Below are 18,596 nucleotides of genomic sequence, written 5' to 3' on the forward strand. Positions count from 1 at the left end.
ACTGGTTACTGCTACAACTACACACGTTTCTTTTCCAGCTATTTATTAATGAGTGACTTATATGTGTGTGTATATATATATATATATATATATATTGTACTATTCTTAGTTAGCGTATTGTCTGTCTTGTTAATGTTGGTTTATGTTGGTTTATAATGGAGCACTGTAACAAAAAATAATTTCCCCCAGGGATCAATAAAGTATTCTGATTCTGAAATATATAAGACTTTGCTAAGCTTGCACTTAGCATACACACGCTTATGACGGTATTTACTTTGCCTGTCAGTACCCTATGTTCATCTTTAATCAGATATAAGCTCAGACTATGTTTAAAGTTTATTTAGGCATCAGACAAAATAAATAAATATTAATATTTATGTTCCATGAGATAGACCTTTCACCTTAAGAGCTGTTATTATTTCTATTATTTGAAATGAGGCTTACAGTCATAATTAGAAGAATCTGACCTTTCCAAACCTTGCTCTCATAGTATGATTTTAATTCTTCTTCAAAATGTAAAATTTTGATTTGTTTAAAGTTTAAAAGAACAATAAGGCAATGAGAAAACTCGGTGCATAAAAAATTCCATTACCAAGGCAACAGCCTTTAGCTCTAAATGACTGGTAGGAGTATTGTTTAAAAAAAACAAAAAAACAGTGATAACAGCAGAAATGTTTCACATTTTTAAGTCTAGACTGATGAATTATAAGTCAGAGCAGACCAGGTGTTTTTCACTTGCTGTGTAGTCAGTGGAAAGTAAACTGTTCCATTTTCCAAAGCTTTATTTACAACTTCTTGCACACAGAAAAGACACTGAAGGAACAAAAGCAGTGTTTGCTGTTATTTCCAATCTGGAAAAATTACCAATTAAAAAACACAGTTGTGGATGAAGAAGAAACAACTGTTTCGAGGTGGATAGCACAGTCTGCGTGTATTTAAATATATTTAAATAAGATTTTTGTTAAATATAAATATCTTTCTGTTAGCATAGGTATCAAAGGCTGGCTTCCTGATAAAACTGTTATCAGAGGTCAACTGTTTTTCATCAGCACTGCATGCTGGAGTGTCCTGGTGGCTGAGTGAAGATTCATACTGTACCTTGCAGCTTGGGTGTTTGCTGTAGTGAATTTAGTAGAATCTTACATGTCGTTACCCTTTGTCAGCCCACTGAGCTTGTTGCTTTTTTATAAACCAAACCATCCTACACAGCAGTACTGGCACATACGTCGCTCCATGGATGATGGATCCATCATTGCACTCCTCCTGTCCCCATGAACACAGTGTTGATGGGGGGCAGCGAAGACACCAGGTCCTGGACCTCAGAGGATGCCGTCACACGCTGCTGAGAAAGCAAAGATTCCTGCGAGGTGAACTGAGAGGGAAGTCCAAACATGCAGGGGGCAGATCCCGACGAGGAGAGGGAGTGATCTGAGGAAAAGACAGCAGACGTGTTTCAGTTTCTTACACAGGATATGAAGATGAATCCTTCTTTCTTTGTGTCTTCATGGATTGTTTTTGCTCTTATGAAAATTTCTTTTGCGCTTCAGAGCTTTTCTTTCAATGTCTGATGATGGCCATTTAAATGGTTTCCTCTGGATCAAAAAGAACACATGATTTAAATCCCTTGCAGTACCTTTACGACCACCAGTGGGGTCATGAGAAGAATCCAGCCTGCTCTCATTAACAGAAAGTCAATTACTGCTGTTTTGTTAAAGCTGCTGGCATCTCACGGTTTGTCTTTGTCTGTTGGTGCCATGATGTAGCCAATTTATGGCAACACTAAGACGAGTCACATTAACAACTTTGTCACGTATGGAGATCAGGAGTGAAAAAACAAACCAAAGCTTTCTTTATCCAATCATGCACAGCATTAACTTAGCTTGTTTTTCAGTGTCAGGAGAAACTGGAGCTATAAACTCCACACAGCAGAACTCTAACTAGTGTCCTCTTGTTGTGAGTTAACACACCTAACCACTACTAAGCTATCATGTTGCTAACAAATAGCACAGTTTCCTTGGTGATACACTAACATTGTTTCAGCCAGTGACGTTTAACCAAGCTTCCAAATCTATGAGATGGTGAATGGGGAGAATCCATAGAGAATCACTGCTATACCAGTCTAACAGAGTTTTATGTTTATGCTAAACTGCTGTCAAACACTGCTGTGCACATCTTCCAACAAACCTACCCTGACGTGGAAGTGGAAGTGGACTTATATTCATGAAGTACAACGGTGCAGCTGAACTGTGCATGACATGTATATTTTACTTTTCTGTGCACTTTATTTGTGTTTATCTAGCGAATTATGAGTTACGTTAATCCTCCCAAGTCGTTTCAAGTTAAAGTGGACCTCTGCACATTTTTAGCTTGATATTATTTTAGACAGTTAAAAATAATCCTTATTTAGTTTATCCTGGGTCTTAGTGTATTCCTTCGGTTTATCCTCTGTCTGAGCTGCTTCAGCTTCTTCCCAGCAGAGGCTTTGAACAGCAGGTGGGTGGCTGTTGTGAGCCTGAGGTGACCATATAAAGGAGATCCACCGTCACTAAAATCATGATGTTCCAATGGTAGAAAAAACCCCGTCTGAAACAGAGCATTTAGAGCAGGCTGACGTCTGAGCTTGTGGTTCACAGAGATGATTTGAACATACACTAACCTTGTTATATGTTTTATATGGGGTTTTTTTTTTTTGTAGCTTCTCTAGCAGCTCACAGTAACAAAAGAAAACCCTCAGATGTCTCCAATGGTGTATCCCTATGAGCCTACTCCCCATCCTGCAAAACTGCTCCCATTACTCCTCTGTGCTCACCTGCTCCGTTTTCTGCCTCACTGTAAAAGGCTCCTGCCGGTTTCCTTCCTGGCTCGTCCAAGATGTTGAGTGGATCGTGGACTTCGGAGTACGTCGAAGGGAAAGGACGCAAACTGCTAACGCTGCTGATGACAGACACATGCTGGTCAACCAGTGATGTCATGCGCTGGCTCTCCAGGTAACTGCTGTTCCCATAATAACCTGCTGAAAGAGAAAAGTGTTTTCCAATGATGTACAGTTTGGTAAGAACCTTTTTTTTTACTTTTTTACTGTGCAGAAAATTGGGTGTGCTTCCCTTGATGGTGCATTTAAAAAGATCCACTACAATTGTAGTCACCATCATCCCCCACATTGAGACATCTGGTGTTAATGTGCACAACAGTTATTACAGTTCATTTAAACACATTAAAATCATTGTACATAAAACACTGGTTCCAAACTTTGGCATCAGGGATGCTCATGAAGCCAGAAAGATCTGAGTGGAAGAAATCAAATTTACAGTTGATTCACAAAATATCTAAACCCTTTCACTCTGTGCAGACTGAATTTATAACAAGTATGCTTAGTCTTTATCAGTCAGAGACCGATATCCATAAATAGAAATTTTATACTGGATTCTTTCATATCTGGTTTCTGAAGATCAAATCAATCACAGATTTTTTTATTAAACTCTCTGAGGCATAAAAGTCCTGCAAATGTGTCCATCTGCATATGCTTTTCTATGTGGACAGCAAACAGAGAGGGGCTTTCACCCACCACAAATGTGCAGCCCTTTAAAATCTCATCTGCAAATAGCTGGACAGGGATGATGTATGCATCCATCAAATGCTGCTTGGTTGACAAGTGGGCTGGCATAGGACAGTTCACCAGAGGTGGGAGAGGAGCCAAAAAACATCAAAGATTTTTTTTTAAATACAGCAGTGGACATTTTTCACTGTTTTTGACACTCAGTTTCACCTCAGCTCTTTGTATGTTATAATGTGGCTCTTCTCCACAGCTAGGTGAAGGACCAAGAGCAGCACAATCAAGAGTAGCCCACAGACTGCTTGTACCACACACTTTGCGCACTGCCTTCATCTACAAACACTCTGCAGGTAGACAGGCAGTCGGTGGTTCGCACTCAAGCATAAAACAAGCATCTGTCATCATAGGTGGCTCCCCTGTACTTTGGAGAAGAGCAAATTTTTTCAGGAAAAAATAGCTTTTGATGTCAGTTAGTATGATTATTTTCTTTGAACACTAATTGCCAAAATACACACACATTCTAAGCCTGTATTGTTAGAGATAGGATTAGGATCATAGTAGTCACCAATGATGACTTTGACCTCAGACGCTTAAGATGCTCAGACATTATATTCAAGGCATTGCAGTTTATGAGGAGCTTAAGTCAGGTACCAGCAGCAGCGATCTGCAAAATTGCTATTTTCAACACTGGTATCATGCCAGCACTGTATAGAACTTAAATGAGCATCATAGGGCTGAATATAAAAGCATGACCGTGCTGCATTTTGCAGAAAATCTGCCCTAAAAAAAACTTACATATAAAACATTTGCAGGGATTTTATGCAACCGGTGTTTAAAGGCATTTAGACGAGGCCACAGTTTGGGAATCCTTACCGCTTGGTCCTGTGACAGAATACGTCTGTGCCTGACATCCACCACCAGGAAGGTTCAGTCCAGTCTCCACAAAGCCAAACCCCTCAGCTGAATCCAGAATCTGGGCTGCAACCTGAGGGTCAAGTCCCTGTTCACTGTGAGCTGGATCTGAACCTGAAGTGTAGGCAGATGAGGGCCGGACTGCAGAAGCATAGGGTGCCAGGGAGCAGTTAGTGCTGCCGGATGAGTGATGGACAGGAGCAGGTTGATGATTGTAGAACACGTTTTTATTCAGGTGCTGGTCGTTAAAAGAGGGGTACCGAGACAGGTGACAGGCAAGAGATGAAGCTTGAGACTGAACCGAAGCCAGACACTGATTCTGAGGCCTGGAACACAAATTAAAATTATTTTGGCAGAAAGTTTAAACAGAACTGTCAATAAAAGTTTGTTGTAGCTCATGACTCAATGGTAATTATCAGATTTGTTCCAATGCAGGTAAATAAATAAAACGCAAAATACCAAATAAAATGAAAGAACCTACCTGAGAGCAGCTTGGTAGTTTGGGGTTGAGGAGGCGCTGGCTGGAGGAAAATAACCGGAGGTGGTTTGAGGTAAACAATGGTACAGGGTCTCCGTGTATGAAGAGCAGGGGCTGGGCTGGGTCATAGCACTGAGAGATGAAAGGCAGGAGGAAGAAGAGGAGGAGCAGGTGGTGGAAGAAGAAGAGGACATCAGGGGCCTTCCTGCCATGGGCCCCTGATTGATGACAGAACCTCTGTGAACTAATCCCGCTGGAGAGATTGGGGGGGTCATGAGGGGGCCGCTGACCTGAGAGAAGTCCATCTGAGGACCTGATTGTGGATGAAGAGGGATACGACACTTAGAGGCCTAAAGAAACCAACATCAGACATGTGCTTACAGGAGTTTTAAAAGCTTTTGGTAATGAAACAAAGAACTCAGAGTTAAGACCGAGAGGCTTTGTTATGTAACCTTTACAATAAGATCACAAGCTTCTAACACATTAAAGTGACAACAACCCTGAACCTTGGTTATCTATCATAACCCCGTGTGTCTGAGGGCTGGATGTTGCATTAGCTCATCTGGTGGAGAAGAGTGCTACTCAGAAAAAAGCTAAGCTTATGATAGATTGCACTTTTGTTCAGCATCACCATCAAGACTTTTCAGCATTTTTACGATGAGTGCATGCTTCCCTAAACATACCTCAAGTTAGAGGTGAGCTTGTTTACACGGACCTGTTAAAACATTGTTTTATTCAACTGAGCAGCAGTGCAGGACACACTAGTACAGCGGTCCCCAAACCCCGGTACCGGTCCGTGAGTCGTTTGGTACCGGGCCACGAGAGTGAGACTCGGATGTGAAATGTATGGTTTTCAGGGTTTTTATTGGTTTTCAGCATTATTTTGTTATCGTTTTTTCACGTGTGTTATGAATAAATCTTATTTTTTTTCGGTACCGGTACTAGTTTTATTTTGTTGTATTTATCCGCCACACCTTAAAGGCCGGTCCGTGAAAATATTGTCGGGCACAAACCGGTCCGTGGCGCAAAAAAGGTTGGGGACCGCTGCACTAGTACATCAGTGGGCTGATAATTTTGGGGGACACCTGATATGACATCTGCTTTATTTTCACTATATAAATAATTTTGTATTTGTAATTGTCCGTAATTAAGTACAACCGTTCTAGTTTACTTTAGCACTTTCATTATTTATCCATCGAAATGTACCCAAAAAGCCTAAACTTCTGCTCATTTGAGGATTTACAGAAGACCTAATGATAGCAGATGTCCCTGAAGGGAAGAGCAGTCAAATTTAAATTACGTATGATTCCTGTTTTTTTAGACATGAAGCTGTCAAACCTTTCGATTACAGTTCGTATTGTATCGCTGATTATTGTTTTTTGATTAACCCAAAAGACCACAGATTAAAACATATTTTATATGATAGTAGAAAACGTTTTTTAATGTGACAGAAAATCTGAAATGTCTTTTCTTTTACCAGAAACTGTGAAGCCAGAGGTTTCAGTCCCCTGATAGATGACAGTTTTTCCCTCCAGGCTTTGCTGATTGGTGGACAGAGACATGTAGGCGTGTTCTCCCAGAGACTCGTTCTTTACCGGCTGGTCCGTGGCAGCAGTGGCCTTGCTGCGATTTGCCAGGAAGCAGGAACTGGGCGAGGCCATGAACGCCGCTTTACTGGCATCTGAAAGTGATGTGAATAACATGAGGAACCTCTGATAATAATCTGGGTGTTTAAATGTATTACACCGCACATGGGTCATGAAACTAAAACATAAGATATCTGAGGTTAGAAACTTCCTTGTTACTCTCTAATTTTATTTTATCACACATTAATACATGTAAATTCATTATTAATGTACTAAAACATATATTAATTCTATTTTTGCTGCACTGTAGGGCGTCCTGCATAAAAAGCTGGTAACCCCAGGTTTGTTTGTTTTTTATCTACATCCAGGTTTCGATTCATCTATTTACTACATCCATAATAATTACGCTCTTTAAACAGTAGTGGACCTGCAGTCAATTTGAGTTAATTATGGATCTCTGAGCAGCTGAAATGATGCTTGATACCTGCATTTTTCATGTATTTGTCCAGCAGGTTCTGAAGGTCCTGCTCTTTGTCGTTGTTGAACTGAGTCTCCAGAGCCAACAGGATGTACTCGTCCAACAGCATCCTGATCAGATGGAAGGAACCTGTTGCAACACAAACACTTTATGTATCTACAAATATACCACAGTCCAAAAGCTCTGCGACTTCAGCTGAGTGCCTGCGTCATGCTTTTTCTCTATCTGCTGTGTGATCTTTAAAATCAATCTGCTCTCTGTTTGACCTGCAGAGTCACAGATTCAGCTGGACTTTAAAACAGAGAGGGAGAACGAACTACCAAATGGTCAGTGTTTATTCACACACACGCGCGCACACACACACCCCTGCACAGTGTTTAAACAGAGAGCACACAACCTACAGATAAGACTGTGTGTAATCAAGGCAAGTCTGGCCATTACAATTTATGATGCTATTGTAGCAATCTGCTCAGAGCTAGCTTGTAGTAGACCTGTGTGTGTGTGTGTGTGTGTGTGTGTGTGTGTGTGTGTGTGTGTGTGTGTGTGTGTGTGCGTAGATTCACTAATGGACAAGAAAGCAGTGGCAAATTCATATCTGAGCAGCACAAATATTACAAATATTACAAATATCATGAGCGATATGCAAACAACAGAGGACATTTAACAGGACCTATTAAAGCTTTTCCTTATTTCCTCGCATAAATACAACTGTGCAAAACTCTTGAGTCATTTCTCATTCCTTTATATTTTGCTTCCAAGGACGTAGACGGTTTTCTAGGGGAATTTTTAAGCAACAGTTAAGCTTGAGCAACAGTTCTCCAGACTTTCTGAAGATGCCTCAAAGTTTTTCTTTGGACATTGGCTGCTTTTTCACTCATTTTCAGCCCATTCCTCTTACCTGAACATTTTTCCAAGCAAAACATAAAGAAATAAAGAAATGTCTCAAAACTTTTGCACAGTCCTGTATATACTAATAAAAAAAGGTGGCTACTCATATTAAACATGGCAAAAAGCTTATAATAAAGAGATCAGCATATGTACAAATAACCCTGGTGGTTAAAAGCTCAGACTTTGGGCAGTTTTTTGTACACCCTGGTGTGTGTCTGCAGAGGAGAGCATCTCTAAAGCTTCCTCATCCCCTTGCTGTGAAATTTACACTCACTGTCATTTTAATTTAACTATAAGGTGTGAGCGAACTTCTCGGATGTTCTTACCAAAGCTAGAAGCATTGTTGAGTGTGAGCGTGTGCATCACTCTGGCACCAAAGAAACTCCACCTGAGGAGGAAATCCTGAGCGCGCTTCTTCACTGACCGGCCGCTCTGTTTACCAGGCTGATCGAAACATAAAGAGAGAAAAAAAATCCTCTGGTTTCATGGCAGGACCACAAGGCAGTATATAAAAGATGGACATGGCGTCCTGGTTTGACAAGTTAATTAGTAAGTGCCTTGAACACTTCCCTGGTGGTCTTTGTGCCAGCAGGGAGCGCATCCTGTGGTTTCAAAAAGTTTATGGGAAAATGGCCTTCTGGTATCATTATCTAAGACTGCAGTAAAGACTATCTAGGGGAATTCATGATGTAAACAGTTGGTTTGGAGTCTTAACAAACAAATCGTAATGTTCACTTTTTAAAATTCTGATGTCTATTCATGTCCAGGAGGAGGATAAAACTCCTTTTTAAACTCCTGCAAACTCTTCCGTTTACTTTGGGCCTAATGACAGTACAGTAGCAACTACTGCTCGCCTGTCATGACTGTTTTCAAATCACAAAAATGGCAATGTAAAAATGCTCAAGGCTTCACAACTTGACCTCACTAACCAAAGAGTGATGTCACGGTGGCTATATTCTTCTTTGAAATGCAGTCTTTGGTATCCACACAAATACAGGGACACTCAGGTGAACAGCTTTTACCTTGATGACTTTATGCTCCACCACAGAGTCCAGCCACTCGATGAAGGACTCCACTGTGGCGTTTTTTCTCAGCAGCTCCTTCAGCTCCTGAAAGACTGTAATAGAGTCATCTAGGCAAACAAAGGAAATAAAGAAAGGAGAGAACAGGAAGAGAAAAGTTATTCCTAACAGAAGGTTCTCATTTTTCACTGGAACAACAGAAACTGTACAAAAGTACAAATCATTTTAAATATGAGGCTGATGCTGTGCTTGAATCTTACACTCAGAGTAGATATCCGGGTCCTGATCTCCATTAGCGGTTACGCTGAGAAGAGGCTGCGAGCTAATGCTGCTAAGATCCACATTGTCGATATCCAGCACCATACTGGTCACTACAGCCTGGTCGAAAAGCGCCGGGCGTGCTATCTGGATTAACAGAAAGAGAAAATAAAAACCTCCAGAAGTTTTTAGCATGCTTGTTTTAAGATGCTGGTGTACACTGTCTTTGGTTGTATAATGTTATACCTGTGCCAGGTGTAGGAATGAGGTCTGTCTCTTCAGGGATGAAACAAAGCGGCGTGCTATGGGAAGCTTCTTGGCTGCGAGACATTCGGGGAGGTTTTCCAGTGAGGAGGCCAGCCAGTGCTCCCAGTGTTTGGCAAAGTTGCGGATATCTGCCAACAGACTGGAAACAGAAACATCCTCAATGTGTAGATTTGCTGATTTTTAAAAATCTCTGTCGGACTATTTTAAAATGTAACAGCTACATCCCGTGTCTCTACAGTTTAAAAAAGGATATTTTTAGGATCCAGGCTGTCTTGAGGAAAGTTTAAGATAAGATAAGACTTCACTGATCCCACACAGGGGAAATTTGTGCTTTACCACAGCTCAGGTACAGCTAGAAGAAGAATACAAAGAGTAAACCAAGAATATAAAGTCAAGAAATACAAAATAAATAAGATAATCTACAATACAATATATACAACAGTAGCTGAGGTTCTATGTACACGCATACACAGTATATGTGTATATAAGGTTTGTGGAAGTATGCAAGTAATAAATTTCAACTATTATACTTCTAGTATTACCATGTAAGCAATAGATATCTATAAGTATAGACATGTACATGCACACACGTACAAATACACATACATCCATACCCACTAAATATACATATATTTACACATATACATGCACATGTCCATACTTATATATGATGCAATTTTCATGAAGTGGTGACCGTGGATGACCAATGAATCCATTTTGAATTATTTTTGCATCATTTTACATTATTTTGCATTTTATAAAAATATTACAAGTCCTTGTTTGTTTGCTTGTTTTTCAAAAGTACATCAGATGAACATTATAAGCACAGCAGAAGTTACAAACCTTTCAGGCATTTCCTGCATTGTGGCAGGAATCAGAACATCTGTTAAAACCTGAGAGAACAAAAGACAAATTACATGAGAACAAGAGGAGACGATTTCAATGTTTATAGAAGACTCCTTCTTGCTCAGGGATGTTAATGAGACTTTTTTTCCACGTCATTGTTATTAATTTACCAAACTGATATTGAATTTTAAAATTTGCGCAGGTCAATTTCTACATCTTATACTGGAGCAGACACAATAAGCTTAAAGTGGACATATTACGGTGTTCATATGTGCAGACATATAAATATTGCTACAGCAAAGGGCTCTCGTGTTAAACATGGCCAAAGTTCTAGTAATTAGGTTTGCATCAAGATCCAAAATCAAGACAAAAGAACTAAACCAGCTTGTTTTAGACACAAGGAACTGGGGGGCTGCATTAAAGTTTAGTAAAAAATGTTCAAACAGTATGATTTTAACTCATGCTAAGCTACTCTAATAGAGTCCAAGAAAAAAGAACTATGTTATAGTAAATAAGCAAAATCAATACTTTTGAAATGCTTGAGAAACGTTCCGGCTTTCACAAATAATAAACTGTCAAAATAAAAAAGAGAGTTTTTATTACAACCTTATAGAGAATGGAGTCACAGACACAGAAGATGTCGACTATAACGGGGTTTTCCAGCAGCGGCAACAGATGGTCCGGCATTCCCTGCCAGAAATGGAGCAGAAAATTCTGGATCTGAAAGAAAGATTATTCGAAGAGCTTACTCAGCTTGAAGTCATGTTTAAATTTATATATTTGAAGTCATTTAAACAAACCTCCTCAAAATTGACATTTATGGCATTATCCAGGATGCACTGGCAGTGTGTTTTATACATCATAATCAGAGTGTCCACCTGAAGAATAAAAAATTAAGTTACCAGACTTGAAACAGTAACCAAATCAACTACTTTAACTGGAATACTCTATATTGTTGGGGGTAATTACATAATTACGTGTGCTATACCATTTTATAGAAAGCGATTCATCAGCAAACCTTTTCTCTGGAAATGTTTCCTTGCAGGAGAAGATGCTGGGCGCTGGGGAAGTCTGGGAGCAGCGTTCCAGTTTTAGAGCTCAAAGAGTATTTCCTGGTGAAGCCACCCTGCAAGATATATTACAGAAGATATTAAATGGTCTGTATTTGTATAGCGCTTTACTTGGTCCTAAGGACCCCAAAGCACTTTACACTATACACAATCATCCACCCATTCACACACACACGATGGTAAGCTACATTGTAGCCACAGCCACCCTGGGGCGCACTGACAGAGGCGAGGCTGCCGGACACTGGCGCCGATTACAAGACGAACGCCCAACTCTTGAGCCACGATCGCCCCATATATTACAATTACTGAAAAGTTTTTATTGTGATTTGAAACTATGAATTTACTATTATGTCAGTGATGTTGCTTTATAAAACTACTTTAATGAGTTCAGTGAACTCACAGCAGTTCTGTCACAGAGCTTAAGACGTTTAATGAAGCCTAAATTAATAAAACTTATATTTCTGATTTATTTCTGTTTAATTTGTCATAATAAAAATGACAAATTCCTCTAAATTCCTGTGTAATATGTTGGAATGGATTTTCAATAATTGAAATTAAAAGTGAATATTACCTCATTTTTGAGCTTGCTCCCTGAAAACCTGTCATCAAAGCAGAAGCATTTGGATTTTACATTCAGATGGAAGTTTTTTCAAAATTCAGAAAAGTGTGAATTTGATCAAATAAAATACGAACAAAACAATAAATGCAAACATCCATCCATTCGCTTCCGCTTATCCTTTTCAGGGTCGCGGGAGCCTATCCCAGCTGTCATAGGGCGAAAGGCGGGGTACACCCTGGACAAGTCGCCAGTCTGTCGCAGGGCCAACACACAGGGACAGACAACCAGTCACACTCACATTCACACCTAGTGACAATTTGGATTATCCAATTAACCTATCCCCACAAGCTGCATGTCTTTGGACGGTGGGAGGAAGCCGGAGTACCCGGAGAGAACCCACGCAAACACGGGGAGAACATGCAAACTCCACACAGAAAGACCCCGGCCTGATGGTGGAATTGAACTCAAGACCTTCTTGCTGTGCGGCAACAGTGCTAACCACCGCGCCACCGTGCTGCCAAACATGAAATGCAAACATAACAAAGGTATTATTTGACATTCAGAGATGATCTTATTTATACATTATTCAGAATCTCCTAATAGAATAATAATGGACACAGTAAACTGGTGGAAAAATCAGGTAATGTAAGGAAATGAAAGCTTCTGTAGATGTAAAGAAAACAGTACGTGATTGCTGGAATAAGGAAATTGGTGAGAAGCTTTTAAAGGTACCTGGTCAAACCTTTTCCAGAATAAACAGAGTGATAGTAAGCGCTGCTCTCTTTGATGCCGATTCCATAGTAATGATATCTTTAAAAAATAAAATAGGTAATAATGTCAAACACTAACCAAACCTTTATTGAAGGAAATGCTGTTATGTTGTGTTGTATTATTTATTCATTGTCTGTCGCATTAGAAGGTGAATGTTGCATTACTTGGAGTGTCCTCTGGTGCCGAGTCTTCTTGTTGTCAGGAGAGGAAACTTCTGTCGGATTGTCTGAGAAGGTGAAATCTTTTGGTAAGATCAATCACAAGTTCATTTTCACAAAACTACTGTTTTTATGTCAGATTTTAATGTTGTAATTCATTAAATCAATCAACAGTCTACAGTGACTTTAAAATACATGTAATGTGTATAAACCGGATGTGTAAAGTTTGTAATAAGGTGCCTTTAAGGTTTAGTAAGTAAAAACTGGGACTTCTAAGTTTTTTTAAAGACACATAAAATCTTATCGTTTCTTTAACTAAACAGTGCATAAAACACATGAAGAGAATAAATGAGAATACACCTCACACCTTTCCAAATGTAGCAGCACAGGCCGGCTCCAGCTTCTCTTTCCTGCAGAAGTCCAGATAGTGGGCATAGAGGATGCATCGAGGCAGACACACTCCTTCACACACTATGTAATTCTCCTCCAGCCTGTCACACACAAAATCTCTCTCATACAGTTATCAGAACAACGCTTGAAACGTTCACTGATTGCAGCATATTCAAATAAACCTCTGGCTCAATAACAAAGAGGAAAAAAACAGTAATCTAAAATGTTAGATCCAGATACACTGAACAAAAAGTACAGCTTTATTGGGACCTATACGATAATAGTGCATGAAAAAAAGTCAAAAGAGCAGGAAGAATTTAATATGACGCATGTAGAATGGAAAAAGTAAGAGTACTAATACCACTCCTGATGGCTGTTTTAGTGCATTGCAGATAATAGTAAATCTTTTCATGAGGAATTTATTTTCTGACTTGTTAATTTCTTCTGATGTCTTACTGAACCTTTTTCTTACTTTTTGGTTTTGGAAAAAAAAAAAAAATCACCCCAAAGAAATTTTTTTGAATCAAACAAGAATTGTGTACATGTGAGAAACTGGGAATATGTAAGATTATGTTTATATCAAGTATCATGTTTTATAATGTTATTTTTATAAAGCACAGGGATCAGCTTTAGGCCCTGCGCTGTTTACTCCATATAAAGGAGATATTTTTATCATCCAAATAAGTGCTGTTTGTTATTATGCATCTTATATTCTACTGCTCAGACCCACAGAGATAGCTCAGTAGGTAAAAGTGGTCGCCCCATGATCAGAAGGTCGGTGGTTTGAATCCACTGAACGGCTACCCTGAGAGGGATAGATAGAGGGATAAACACGGCCACAACCAACACTAGCAGATAGTTAGTGTTCATACTGTGTGTCACTAACACTCTTACCACTGCAGTGTGAGCTGGGTCTGTTTTTTCTTGTCCTTGATGATCTGACTGATGGTCTTCCTAGAGGAAGGAATACTCTGTTTGATGCTCAGGTCTGAGTTCAAGTCCACCAGGTCTTGATCTTCCTCAGACGACGGCGTCTCATTACTTTCCTCCGCTTCTGATACAAACAAATACAGGGCAGAGTGGCATAATGTGAAAAATGTATGCCATAATTTACATATACTGTATACTATAGTCATAGTACATAAGATATCTGAACATAAAAAAGTGGTTTTAATTTTGATTAATTACAAATTTACAGAATCTTTTTTACTTTAAGGTTTTAGCTGTTTGATAAGAAGGACTGAGTTAGTCTTGCATTTAGTCTTTTAATAACACATCGACTCTGTTCCCCTTTGTAAGAGCTTCATTTTATTCGTTATTACTGTAGGTATTGTTGCAGAACAATTCTGAACATGGGTCAGCAAATCGTCTGGTCCTCTGCTATAATGTTTAACAAATCTGAATATGCCCCAAACAAAACAATAAATAAATAAAAGGTAAAAAAGAGTTGTGTTAGATTTAATCTCAGTCTGCAGAAAATTAAGTTTAAGTTAAAATTTCCCATATGGAAAAGAAATAGTAAAAACTTATATGATTTACTTTTTAAAGTGGACACTTTCTCATTACTTTCATATATTGTTTTAGTAAGTATCCAAAACAAGTTTCATTATATAATTTTTCAAGGGATCTTATATCTGTTTTCACTCTTGTATGCTTTTCATACACACAAGACAGATACAAACTTTATAAGATTTATATATATCTTTTCCATATGGGTTATAATGAGCCCAACACCACCTCCTCGTCCATCCTAACAGCGAGCTTAAAGGATGAAAACACTGTAAAAATATCCTGTGACTATTAACTGTCAGGACCTTGAATCAGTTGATTTTCTGTATATCTGAGGTGTTGTCTGAACATAGTTATTACTTTTCTTCACTAATGAAATATCTTTCATGCAATTCTATGATTTATTTCAGTTCCAGCATTTCATCTTATCCTTGCTTCAAGGCTTTCCTTGTAAAATCTCTTTTTTTAATCCACACTGGTTCTTGATGGGAATGAGGACAGTTTTCTTATTTGCAGCCTTAAGAAGGTGATTTTCTGTCATCATTTCTCAGATGATGTGTTCGCTGATGTGTACACAGTAAACTGTAAATTACATGAGGAAATTTAAAGCAAATCCAATAATAAACTAACTTTCTGAAGCGCAGCATAGCAGCCTTTCAAAGACATTTACTGTAACTGCATCTTGACTTGTTATTGTGCTCAGTGGGGACGTTTTAATTGCTTTTTGAAGGATTTTTTCTCTAAAGAATGTTTTTCCCAACAAGCAAGAACAAAGGACACTCCAGAGGAAGAAAAGAAACAAACCTGAATAGTTTTAATGCCAGACTGTAACAGTAAAGACGGAAAACAGAAAGAATGAAAGAAGATGATCACTGTAGCTAATCATAACAAGGCAAACTGTTTAAAAAGCCAAAACAAATGTATGAGTACTCAGTCAAAACAACACAGTGCAGGTTATGTTAGATACGATGACACTGTTTATGTTTAGAACGATGCTTTAGGAGTTCATACAACAACATCTCCAAACTGGATAGCAGAGTTTTATGATAGAAAGCAGGTAGAGGTTAAAGAAAAGTGAAAAACAATGGTTCACTATATAGTAAGTGAAACGACTAGTACTGGTTTAAAAAAATTAAGTAATAAAGCATAATAAAAATACATTTTAATCCTCACACTAAATAGTTCTGTATGTTTTAAGCACTATTTTTGGAGGCACAGAGGATTCATTCACTTTTCTTGGAGGGATTTTACATCACACAGTTTTTTGGTTAAACAATGTCTGTAATTGAATTTCACATAGCTTGTGGTGTACCGCAAGGTTCAATTGTAGGTCCTGTTTTATTCTCTATTTATATTATTTCATTCGACCAAATTATGCATCACAACCTCTCTTTTCATTGATGCAAAGACAACACAGAGCCTAGGTTACCCAAAAATCCTAAGTGTTTTCAATCCCACCAAGCCTGTTAGTTCCCTTGGCCCTTTGTGAATGAATATAAAGCCTGCTGACAGAAATTTTAGAGGTTTGGTTTGACTCATCTTATCCTTGAACACACATGAAAACAGTTGTCCAGGTTTGATTCCTCCAAAAATAATCTCTAGAATAAAATCAGTTAATTTCTTTCTTTTCTTTCTTCTATCTCAAGGCTTGACAGCAACCACTTCTCTCACACCTCCAACCTCAGAATGTTTTAGTTCTTGTTCGTGGTGGCTATAGAAGACACTATTGCATCGTTCATATGCTTTTAATTTTCTACTATTTAAAGCACACATAGGTCCGAACTCAAGGTGGATATCAGAAACCAAATACTGTATAAACCGCAGATTCTCAGGTAAAAACCGTCCAGCTGTCCCACAGTCAAGATTTCCATGTTCATTTCCATGAAGAACTCTATATTCTGAAATAACCTGCTTGACAAGGTTTGGGAAAATAAAAATCTAAATTAAAAAATCACTTTTTAAAGCTAATTTTTATTATAAACTTCTCACTCCATTATAATGTGATGTTGCCTTTCAGATGCTTTTATTTAAGTCTTTTTTGTTTTCTGGTTATAATCTCTCCATTATGTTGGGTAAAAAAAATTCTGTTGAACTCTGTAAAACCAGAAGAAAAGTTCATATCTAGTCTGTGCAAAATGAAAATAATGGGAAAAGACTGCTGCAGATGATTGTTGTTGAGCTTAATTCCTTAATTACATTCCCTCGGTTTTACTATATCCTCTTTTCCTTTTGTTGTTATCATCATTATTACATGTGAACACATATAATAATGTGTGGGCCTGAGAAGTTTGTAAAGTAACCAAACACAAGAGAGTGTGTTTTACCAGAGCTGAAGTGAAAATGAGTCAAAAGGAACATGCGTAAAGATTCTGATTGAAGCATATAAAGAAAACAAAAAAACCTGAGAAATTTTACATAAAATCAAGGATAAACAGTTTGAACCTCCAGCATTAACTGAACGTGGCTGCTCTGTTACCTGATTTAATCCCACAGTCGTCCTCCTGATGAAAGTGCGTCTGCCCGTTGAAGTCTGAGCATGTTTCCTTTGGCGAGTTGCACAATGTTCTGGTTAAAGAGCGAATAAGAAACACGCCGTCTCTGGTTGAACTTTCACTGCTGCGTTTCATCGGCATTGTGTAAGAAAAAGAAAAGAAGTAAAAGAAAAAAGTGAAGTTAGTCTGCTGTGTGAAAAAATCCTCAGACACCAAATAAATCCTTAAGCGCTGTGTGCTATTCCCTCCATCACACAAGTCCAGAAAGAGATGGGATCGATCAGAGAGACCATGTCCAGAGTTTCAGGTAAAAAAGTGGAGAAAAACGCCCAGGCTTTCTCTGTGCGACCTCAGTGTAATAAAGCAGCACTGTGAGAAGGCAGAGCTAATGAAGCCGTGGATGCATTCATCATATTTACAGAAGACTGGGGCTAATCCACTTTATTAATGATTAACAGAAAAACCCTCATCCATCTGTCCATCCATCTACCTTACCTCCCACAGTCAGCTGGCCCTTTATACGGGGTTAAATACACAGAAAACATGTGGGTTTAAGTCACACTCAATTCAATTCATCTGATCTTCATTTGTCTGAAAGCTGAATCTTGAAATGAATGTAACTGTGTGGCACTAGCAGAGTTAATTTAAAGCTTCTATTCTCAAATTAAAAAAATCTGCATAAACTTCTAGAGCTGCAGATTATTATTTTTGTTGCTGTATCAGCTGAAGTGTATTTAAGTTTTTTTTACGACCCATTTGTAGGTAAATACAGGTTTTTCCATTAATTAACGCCCTGTACCTAAATACAACAGAACTACCACATGACCATCATTAGTAACATCTGTGTTTACATTTTATTTCATGCTGAAATGGTTGTGGCACAATAGGTATATTAGTTGCTTTTACATTCCTTTATTTATTTCTGCGTCAATTACAGAACCACAGGCAATAACCTACACTGAGGAAACACTTAAAGATTGTCAAATTAAAAGCATACATCAGCAAATTTACTGTGAAAACTGAATAGTTGCTTCTTTCTGAAAAACACAACCTCTACAACAACCATGTATAACATGTATATAATCCATATTTACTGGCCACCAAATATATTGTCCAAAGGTATACCAGATTTTAAGGCAGTATTGCAAACTTAAACTGTGCATGTGATCCAATCTGACACTTCTAATATTTCAAAACAATCACATTTTCATCTTTTACAAATTTGTAGTTACAAATTACTGGTTATTTTAGGAGATGCAGTTGTACCATATAGAGCAGTTCTTATATGTAAAGTGTAGAGGGTAGCTTAGAAACGCAGCTGGGAAGTAAACTGTGAGAATATAGTGGGGGGGGGGGGGG

At 38.5% G+C, this 18,596-nt stretch overlaps 1 protein-coding gene across 1 annotated transcript; it reads right to left on the minus strand.

Moving 5' to 3' along the window:
• Nucleotides 1-997: 997 nt before the first annotated feature.
• Nucleotides 998-17,378, minus strand: rfx6 (regulatory factor X, 6). Its single transcript, XM_013907763.1, has 20 exons — nucleotides 17,222-17,378; nucleotides 14,131-14,290; nucleotides 13,214-13,337; nucleotides 12,853-12,914; nucleotides 12,650-12,727; nucleotides 11,930-11,957; nucleotides 11,307-11,414; nucleotides 11,089-11,166; nucleotides 10,895-11,008; nucleotides 10,286-10,335; nucleotides 9,422-9,581; nucleotides 9,178-9,322; nucleotides 8,918-9,027; nucleotides 8,222-8,339; nucleotides 7,014-7,136; nucleotides 6,421-6,624; nucleotides 4,947-5,256; nucleotides 4,427-4,791; nucleotides 2,810-3,013; nucleotides 998-1,428 (listed from the first exon to the last, which is right to left on the minus strand). Exons 1-20 carry the CDS (start codon nucleotides 17,376-17,378, stop codon nucleotides 1,250-1,252), a joined length of 2,877 nt encoding a protein of 958 aa, XP_013763217.1. The 3' UTR covers nucleotides 998-1,249.
• Nucleotides 17,379-18,596: the final 1,218 nt, after the last annotated feature.

Source organism: Pundamilia nyererei, unplaced genomic scaffold (assembly GCF_000239375.1).
Source record: "Pundamilia nyererei isolate P.nyererei 1_Seehausen unplaced genomic scaffold, PunNye1.0 scaffold00511, whole genome shotgun sequence".
In the NCBI taxonomy this organism is placed as follows: domain Eukaryota; kingdom Metazoa; phylum Chordata; class Actinopteri; order Cichliformes; family Cichlidae; genus Pundamilia; species Pundamilia nyererei.

Excerpts from the sequence above, each read along its gene's own strand:
- rfx6 (XM_013907763.1), bottom strand. The coding sequence starts at position 17,378 with ATGCCGATGAAACGCAGCAGTGAAAGTTCAACCAGAGACGGCGTGTTT. Across the intron at positions 11,958-12,649 it reads TCTGGAAAAGGTTTGACCAG|GTTTTCAGGGAGCAAGCTCA; the intron begins GTACCTTTAAAA and ends CTTTGATGACAG. Across the intron at positions 3,014-4,426 it reads TTCTGTCACAGGACCAAGCG|CAGGTTATTATGGGAACAGC; the intron begins GTAAGGATTCCC and ends TTTCTCTTTCAG.